This window comes from Crinia signifera, chromosome 5, assembly GCF_055691185.1.
Source record: "Crinia signifera chromosome 5, ASM5569118v1, whole genome shotgun sequence".
In the NCBI taxonomy this organism is placed as follows: domain Eukaryota; kingdom Metazoa; phylum Chordata; class Amphibia; order Anura; family Myobatrachidae; genus Crinia; species Crinia signifera.
The window spans coordinates 291,149,787-291,159,048 of record NC_139221.1 but is presented as its reverse complement, the minus strand read 5'-3'; the positions used below and the strand labels follow the sequence as shown (position 1 = coordinate 291,159,048).

Below are 9,262 nucleotides of genomic sequence, written 5' to 3'. Positions count from 1 at the left end.
TGTACATGTTTTAAGGGCAGATGGGCCAAGTGGTTCTTATCCAGTGTAACAATTCTGTGTGTCTAGAGTATGTTAGGAACAAATGAATCATCACCTGCATATAACAATATTCACATGCAGGGATGTCCATACATACTGTATATACACAGTGTGCCGGTGGTGGGCTGTTACCCTAACTCACTACTGAGTGGTCACTGGAGGTCTCAGCAGCCTTGAATACACTGTGGACACAAGTGAGTATAACTCAACATCAGGTTTTTTTTTGTTTCTAAAAAATGAAACACATTCATGTTTGGTATCACAGTTCCCTTTCCGGCATTCTCATTTATACTGCTTGTGCTATTTGCATAGATATTCCAGGCTTATAAACAATCAAATAGTATTTTCTAAATGGTAAAGTCTTCTGAAGAAAAGTGAGACTGGGATCAGCCCAAAGTAGGCGGTGCGCAGGTTCTGTAATGAATAGGTAAATCTACTACAATGCCTGATGGACTGATCACATCCTCATCAGCCTTAGCACAGTAGAAGACTACAAACACTGAAACACACATAATAGGGAAGAATGTATTATACCCATTTAGTTTAAAAACAGGGTTTCTCAAACTCGGTCCTCAGGACCCCACACAGTTCACGTTCTCCAGGTCACCTGACAGGTGCACTCATTACTGATTGACACATTTTAAAAGATCCACAGGTGGAGCTAATTATTTCACTTGTGATTCTGTGAGGGCACCTGCAAAACATGCACTGTGTGGGGTCCTGAGGACCGAGTTTGACAACCTGGTTTAAAATATCTGATTTTCAAAGTGTATGAACAAAACATTTGAAGAATGAAAAAAACACGAGATATCTTTAAAAGTGTATAATTTACTATATATGCTATCTCCATCCTCTCCATCTTTCTACGTACACAGTAAATCCAAGTACTGCTTAGTTATTTGCAATGTACACAATCTTGTGTCTATCAAAAACATCAATATCCCGCTCTAGTTGTCTCATCTCTGCCTCCAGTCTCTCCTTGTGTGCTTTTTTTGGAGGCGTATCAATCACAACCGACAGGCACTGATACTCATGGTGGAGCTCATCCCAGTTTTTCTTCAGCCCCTGTAAAAAAAAAATAAATAAAAAAAAACTGACCACAAACTCATCCGAACATATAAGGTGTGAGGACCCTTAGGCTGGTGTTACACTAGAAAGGCTGAGCCCAGTGATGCAGGGATTCCCTACACTAGTTACTCTTCTCTTATCACACAAGACCATTCCTACATACCTTCCAACATGACCCATTCCATTAGGTACAAAATGCTCTGTTCCTGGACTTCCCTGCCAGTGGCAGTTGCAGACGTGAGCCTGCAGCACAGTCCAATATTCAAAAAGGGGAGCCACACCTAATGCCACTCCAAGCATCACTGTCCTGGACTTACTGGCAGTTGATGTGACCCCCCTCTTTGAATTTTGGACTGTGCTGGAGTCCAACCTCTGTAACTGCCACTGGTAGGGAAGTCCAGGAACAGAGCATTTTGTACCTAATGGAATGGGTCATGTTGGAGAGGGTATGTTCCTACAGTTACAGCTCTGATTCTTGTATTACTGCGTGAGATGGAGATCTGCAGCCAGACACTGGGCGCTACATTTACTAAGATGGGAGTTGTTTTGAAGATGGGATGTTGCCCATAGCAACCATTAAGATTCTACTTATTTAGTTAGCACCATCAAGAAGATAATAAACAGAATCCGAAGCTCCGTAAGAGCTGCCCTCAGCATTGATAGTGTGTCAGCTCTTATTCATATGGAACATTATTTTCTCAATCCATAATAATAGTACAGTATGTACATGCAGGGTTCTTGGACCTGAAAGTCGGCCATTCAGAAGCATTCTTAAATAAGTTTCCCATATTGCATTCAAATAAACTCTAATTGTATGGGTTTACTCCTGGTAGTTTATTTTTTATTTTTTTAACCCTACAGTGAATGTGTGTGCCTGTACCTGTGGTAGGCAATGTAATAGTGATCAGTGATGCCGGAGCCTGCACCGCGATCAGTGATGCTGCAGCCTGTACCGCGATCAGTGATGCCGGAGCCTGCACCGCGATCAGTGATGCTGAAGCCTGCACCGCGATCAGTGATGCTGGAGCCTGCACCGCGATCAGTGATGCCGGAGCCTGCACCGTGATCAGTGAGCCGGAGCTTGCACAGCGATCAGTGATGTCAGAGCCTGCACTGTGATCAGTGATGCTGGAGCCTGCACCGCGATCAGTGATGCTGGAGCCTGCACCGCGATCAGTGATGCTGGAGCCTGCACCGCGATCAGTGATGCTGGAGCCTGCACCGCGATCAGTGATGCTGAAGCCTGCACCCCGATCAGTGATGCCGGAGCCTGCACCACGATCAGTGATGCCGGAGCCTGCACCGCGATCAGTGATACCGGAGCCTGCACCGCGATCAGTGATGCCAGAGCCTGCACCGCGATCAGTGATGCCGAAGCCTGCACCGCGATCAGTGATGCCGGAGCCTGCACCGCGATCAGTGATGCCGGAGCCTGCACCGCGTTCAGTGATGCCGGAATACAGGGTTATGTTTGGTGACTGCTTTATTGGCTATTTAGCATCTAAAAAATATTAAGCCTTCTACAAGGTGGATAAGCTGCCCATAGCAATATCAGCTTCTATCCAGTATTTATCAAGTACATTCTATAAGGCTGAAGTACATTTACAGCATATAAAGACCTATATGGACTGAAGGCTGCATACAGACCCTTCCTCCCTATGGGCCTTTTTCTAGTTCACTATTAGATGCAAATTCCTTCTCAGATGGACAAAACCATGTACACTGCAGGGGGCAGATGTAACAGGTGCAGAGAGAATTAGATTTGGGTGAGTTATTTTGTTTCTGTGCAGGGAAAATACTGACTGCTTTATTTTTACACTGCAAGATCTCACTTTGAAGTAAAACCCCACCCAAATCTAACTCTCTCTGCACATGTTACATCTGCCCCCCTGCAGTGCACATGGTTTTGTCCATCTGAGAAGGAATTTGCCTCTAAGAGTGAACTAGAATAAGGCCCTATATGTGCATCCTGCTGGTCTGGCTGGAAGAATAGCTGAGATGGAGCGAGGGGCAATAATGAGAATAATCATTATCCTGCAATGTGCTGTTTGGCTCTCTGACCTCCCGCCTTCCTCTGCAGCAATATCCTCTGTCACCTCTGCTCTGCTTTATGTAGCAGAAATAGATGTTACATGTGGAACTGACACTAGTGCTCTCTAGACCTGACATTAGTGCTCTCTAGACCTGACACTAGTGCTCTCTAGACCTGACACTAGTGCTCTCTAGACCTAACACTAGTGCTCTCTAGACCTGACACTAGTGCTCTCTAGACCTGACACTAGTGCCCTCTAGACCTGACATCAGTGCTCTCTAGACCTGACACTAGTGCTCTCTAGACCTAACACTAGTGCTCTCTAGACCTGACACTAGTGCTCTCTAGACCTGACACTAGTGCCCTCTAGACCTGACATCAGTGCTCTCTAGACCTGACACTAGTGCTCTCTAGACTGGACACTAGTGCTCTCTAGACCTGACACTAGTGCTCTCTAGACCTCACATTAGTGCTCTCTAGACCTGACACTAGTGCTCTCTAGACCTGATACTAGTGCTCTCTAGACCTGACATTAGTGCTCTCTAGACCTGACACTGGTGCTCTCTAGACCTCACATTAGTGCTCTCTAGACCTGACACTGGTGCTCTCTAGACTGGACACTAGTGCTCTCTAGACTGGACACTAGTGCTCTCTAGACCGGACACTAGTGCTCTCTAGACCTGACATTAGTGCTCTCTAGACCTGACACTGGTGCTCTGTAGACCTCACATAAGTGCTCTCTAGACCTGACACTAGTGCGCTCTAGACCTGACACTAGTGCTTTCTAGACCTGACACTAGTGCTCTCTAGACCTGACACTAGTACTCTCTAGACCTGACATTAGTGCTCTCTAGACCTCACATTAGTGCTCTCTAGACCTGACACTAGTGCTCTCTAGACCTGACACCAGTACTCTCTAGACCTGACACTAGTGCTCTCTAGACCTGACACTAGTGCTCTCTAGACCTGACACTAGTGCTCTGTGCCCATTAGCACATACTCTTGCATTATAACTAAACAGCCATAGTAGTAGCACTGGCCTCAGTCTTCTACCTGGATAAAGATGTCATTACCTGCAGCATGCTCTGTCTCTCCTCCTCAGAAAGCTGTTTCATGGCGCCCATCTTCAGACGTTGCTTTATGTAAGCATCATATTCCTCTTGTGCTTTCCTTACTTCCTCATTTCTCTTTACTAGGTACTCCGGAGTGGAACCATAATCCTTAAGAGGCAAATATACAATACTCATCAGTGATAACCTGATAACACAGGTAAACATACACAGAAATTAAGACACAATTATGAAAATTAATAAAAAAGGGGGTACATAAAATATTTTTGCACAACCGGTCGTGTCTGATTAGTATGCAAGTTTAAAAACAAGTTTAAATTTTGCTTCCCTTGAATTAGTCACAGTCATATTAGCATGTTAGTCTTGTTTATGGATTAGTGAAATAAACTGTCCACGTTTTTATGTCTGGCCAGACAATTTGTATTCGGGGTACCTTATATACCTACAATTCTTTTTGCACCAGAGGGGAAACCATACAGGTTAACTACCAGACCACCAGCCCAAAGGTGACTCCAGATATAGTTGGACCAAGAAAGGTGATTCAGCACCATCCACTGGGAGACCGGAGGAATTACAGGTGGCAGCTGTAAGGTACCCCGAATACAAATTGTCTGGCCAGACATAAAAACCTGGACAGTTTATTTCACTAATCCATAAACAAGACTGTTACTAAACCAGCATTCTAATCAACTAACATGCTAATATGACTGTGACTAATTCAAGGGAAGCAAAATTTATATGTTTTTAAACTTGCATACTAATCAGACACGACCGGTTGTGCAAAAATATTTTATGTACCCCCTTTTTTATTAATTTTCATAATTGTGTCTTAATTTCTGTGTATGTTTTATATGTTTTCATATTAGTACATAAATAAATTGCATGTGCTATTCCCCCCTTATTGCGCAGTTCTATTCTGTTCTTTTTCTCTGGTAATCAATTTGGGAAACCGAGCTACCCCTTATAGAACAGCAGCAGTTAACGGGGTGTGATAGTTTATGCTATACTAACTGCTGTAACGGATTAGTAAGGTCAACCCACTCACAGCGCAGGACCTAGCCAAAACTGTTCTTTTTGATTACACAGGTAGCACAAGGTATGCAGACCACACTGTTACCCAAGCTGCAGAACCCCTTCCACATAATGGGAGCTGGGTCACCTCCAAAACAATCATAATCATTAAAGGTCAATTTACTAATATATATATAAATATATATATATATATATATATATATATATATATATAGAGTTCAGTCAGGCGGCACTCGGTCGCAAAAGGAAACACTCAGAACGCCATTTAGGCGTCCTAAATGGCGTTCTGAGTGTTTCCTTTTGCGACCGAGTGCCGCCTGACTGAACTCTGCATTGGATATACTGTGACCCGCGGTATATTTTGGAAGGCACCGGAAACGTAATTATGTGTTGTCAGTGAGTGCCGGGACTTCACCTACTATATATATATATATATATATATATATATATATATATATATATATATATATATATATATATATATACATATATATATGTCATTTCTGCACATTTTACCCAGAAAATGTGTCGTATTCACAAACGGATACAATCGAACACAAAAGCTGTTAAGATGATACGCAGCATGCCTCAGGAAAACACTGTAAAATCATTTGCTATGCAGATAACCTGTGTGCTGGGCGGTGGTGATTGCAGCTGCTGTGGCAGTGGCACATACAGCATAGGCTGGGAGTGAAGATGACAGTGGGGTCCTCATCCCCCAGCGTCCAACGCTATCTGACCTCCAACTCCAGAATGCCATGCATGCTCTAACTCTGATACACCTCTCCAAACAATTCTCCAATCTCTCTCTCTATAACAAACCACCATCTGCTCCTCAGAATAATAAAAATGCCTACTACCTTTCAAAGTACAAAAAGGTGGTCTGTGGTTTATACAGGTTGTGTGTTGCTTCAATCATGGTACTTCTGTGTGCCAATGGGTGACTTTCACTCCCACTATTCGACTGTAATACTAAAAGACATATTACAGTTGGGTTGAAAAATTCAGGGCGCTTCCTGTTCTAAATCATAAAAGAATTGGATCTGATTTACATTTTAAATGTAAATGAAGCATGCCATTACATTGGCCGAGTTCTGGGAAAAATTACAAAGTCCAACTCCTTACAATCTTTTATGAGACGTGGAACTTGGCTCCCAATACATCCCGGTTATTATGTGATTTCCAAAATCCCTGCAACTTGATGTTAATGGAAAGGTGACATAATCCGTGACTGCTACAACTGTACCGGTCAGTTTAAATGTGGACAGACTGAGCCCCATTACAGACTTGGGCTCTGGGTTCCGTCCTACACCTCCCTTCTGTTATTCTCCACCGACTGTATTCTACAATGGTGTCAAACTATAACAAAGGGGCTCTCTCTCTAAGTGTTGTTATAGTTTCACTCTGTGTGTGTTTTATACAGAGTTTAAAGCTAAAATAGCAGCTGCAACAAAGTACAAAGCATACTACCAACAACACATGACTGATACATGCAATTGATGCATATAACAGAGAACCATGTCCTGTGAGGCTTCTCAAGCAGCAGCAAGCATGTCACAGCCTCTGTGGCTCCCCAGTAATATTACCTTCTTCTTGATGTACTTAGGAACAAGTCCAGAAGTTTCCAGCAGATGTTTGTCCCCCTTTTTGTTGTCCACATAGATGGGCTGCGGCTTCTTAGGAACAGCCATGACAGCCTCAGCCACATTGGTTGTGATGAAGCTTTTATTAGTCTGCACTCCCATGATTGGCTGTTCTGTTCGGAGTGGTACTGGGGGGCGTTTTTTCTCCTCTGCCAAGCACCTGGGTGGTCTCCCTGTGGAGTCAAAAAATGCACTCTCTTGTTGTTTACAAGAAAGTGAAATAGGCAATGAGTGGTAAGTCATTTGATATTTCTATTTTGCATTAGTATTTACACTATACAGTATTTTAAAATGTTTGTGTGTTTTGGTTTCCAAGCTCGTACTTCTGCCGAGTGACTGAATCCAATTATATTTTATATACTGTATAGTGCACAATTCCCCCTTTTTTCCACATTATTTTGTATATAAAAGAAACAATAGAAACCACTTATTCGGACAAAACTTGTTTTTTTCTCCAGCAATTTTTTTTTTTACTTTCTATTTTCTATCCAGAAAGTGGATCCAGTACATACTCGTAAATAAATCCTTCCCAAAATGTTGAATACTTGTTACTTAATTTGCACCTAATCCTCTGTGCATGCGCTCTCACTATTCAATCACTATGCATGCACCTCCGAATCAGGCCCTTAGCTACATGAGAATGTTATGGCATGTTGGGCCTAATTCACGTGGACTCATTAAGCAGCGAAATTCGCTGCTTACCGAGGGCCTTATTTTGGTTCATTCTTTCTGACAAAATCCTTCTTAGATGGACAAAACCATGTGCACTGCAGGGGGGGCAGATGTAACATGTGCAGAGAGAATTAGATTTGGGTGAGTAATTTTGTTTCTGTGCAGGGAAAATACTGACTGCTTTATTTTTACACTGCAATATAGATCTCACTTTGAAGTAAAACCCCACCCAAATCTAATTCTCTCTGCACATTTATTATCTGCCCCACCTGCAGTGCACATGGTTTTGCCCATCTAAGAAGGATTTTGTCAGAAAGAATGAACCAAAATAAGGCCCGAGTGCTGAAATCGGCCATGTGCATGTAGAAATGTGCATCCGCAAACCACGACCGTCGGGGCTGGGTCCCAATTCGGATCACTACGAGCAATCCTGAATCGGGCCCTTTTGTGTGCAAGTGTGGCTGTGATCAAAAAGCATATAGCAGTGATGCCTAGAGTGAGGGCGAGCGGGTACTCCTTATGCGGCCCCAGGGACCTGCTACTCCCCTCATTGCAGACAGTGGCACTTCAGGCAGGAGTCTCTCTCCCCAGCCCAGCACGTGTTGTTATGTACCAGGCTGGGGAGAGAGACAGATGCAGAAGCAGTTAGTCCTTTCCCTGCAGAATGTGTAGTGGGGAGCGATGGCACCTGCTCCTTCATTGCCTGTGTCCACTGTTCCAATAATTATTTTAAAAAATACAGCAGGTATTTGCAGGACTATGCTTACCCTGTAAATAACATCTGTCTGAAGCATACATTACTGTAGTAATTATAAATATCTATATGAATAAAGCAGGGAAAGGACAAGTTTGGATATGACTCCCTTTGCCCCCCTTCCCAACAGATCACTATAGCTGCCCTGATTGTAGCCTGAGGCAGGACTTACTTTGTGCCAGCATTGCTTCCTTAGTGTGTTTCTGAAGATATTCCTTTGGCGAGGGCACCTCTACTTTGGCTGTACCCATGGTTTTGTGGGCAGCTTTATTCTTGTGCTCCTCAATTTTTACAGACTCCCTGAATTGTGACATATATCTGAAAGGAATACAATACAAACAATACTATAAAATACAGGCAATATTATATAATGTAGGACATATAAATGTAAGCTTCAGTCATTACAGACAATGCAGCTCAGTTCTGCGTTTACAGAGCTATAGCCTGTGGTACCCCAAAATGATATTATCGGGCAGCACAAATTGTTGGCTATTTGTTAAACTCTATTCCTAGGTCAGGTTTGTTGAAGGTACCAGTATTTCTCATGGGTCAACAAAGGCTGCTTACATACACCAAAGAGAGGGGTTTAATCACCATTCTTCTTCTTCTAGGTTCTATGTATGAAGCAGCGAAAACCACTGAAAATGGGTTCTTCTCTGCTTTGTGCCACTTGTCAGGGTTACAGGGCCTGGATAAAACCGAACCCATTTATCGGGACATACCACCATAGACCAATCTGATGTGGGGTATTAGGCCTTTTCCCCAAGGTTAACTACTGGCAGCTGTGTTTTGTACTCGCTGCAATCGGTGCAGTTCTTTTGCTGGTAGACCAAGGTAGATGGCATTGCAGTAATCCAAACGAGATGTTGGATGGCTATGCCGTAGTCTTGTCCTTTGATGTTGAGGCCCTATCATAAGGACCTCGGTTTTATCAGGATTCAGTCTCAGCCAA

The 9,262-nt window shown here is 43.2% G+C and overlaps 1 protein-coding gene across 1 annotated transcript in view; it reads right to left on the bottom strand.

The window, feature by feature from the left end:
* Positions 1 to 847: 847 nt before the first annotated feature.
* Positions 848 to 9,262, bottom strand: part of ENKUR (enkurin, TRPC channel interacting protein) — an 11,512-nt gene continuing 3,097 nt past the window's right edge. The window contains exons 2-5 of the mRNA XM_083189251.1: positions 8,483 to 8,628; positions 6,828 to 7,081; positions 4,213 to 4,359; positions 848 to 1,104 (exon numbers count right to left, since the gene is read on the bottom strand). Coding sequence (XP_083045377.1) covers positions 931 to 1,104; positions 4,213 to 4,359; positions 6,828 to 7,081; positions 8,483 to 8,628 — 721 coding nt within the window. The 3' untranslated portion in view covers positions 848 to 930. The remainder of the gene's footprint in view (positions 1,105 to 4,212; positions 4,360 to 6,827; positions 7,082 to 8,482; positions 8,629 to 9,262) is intronic.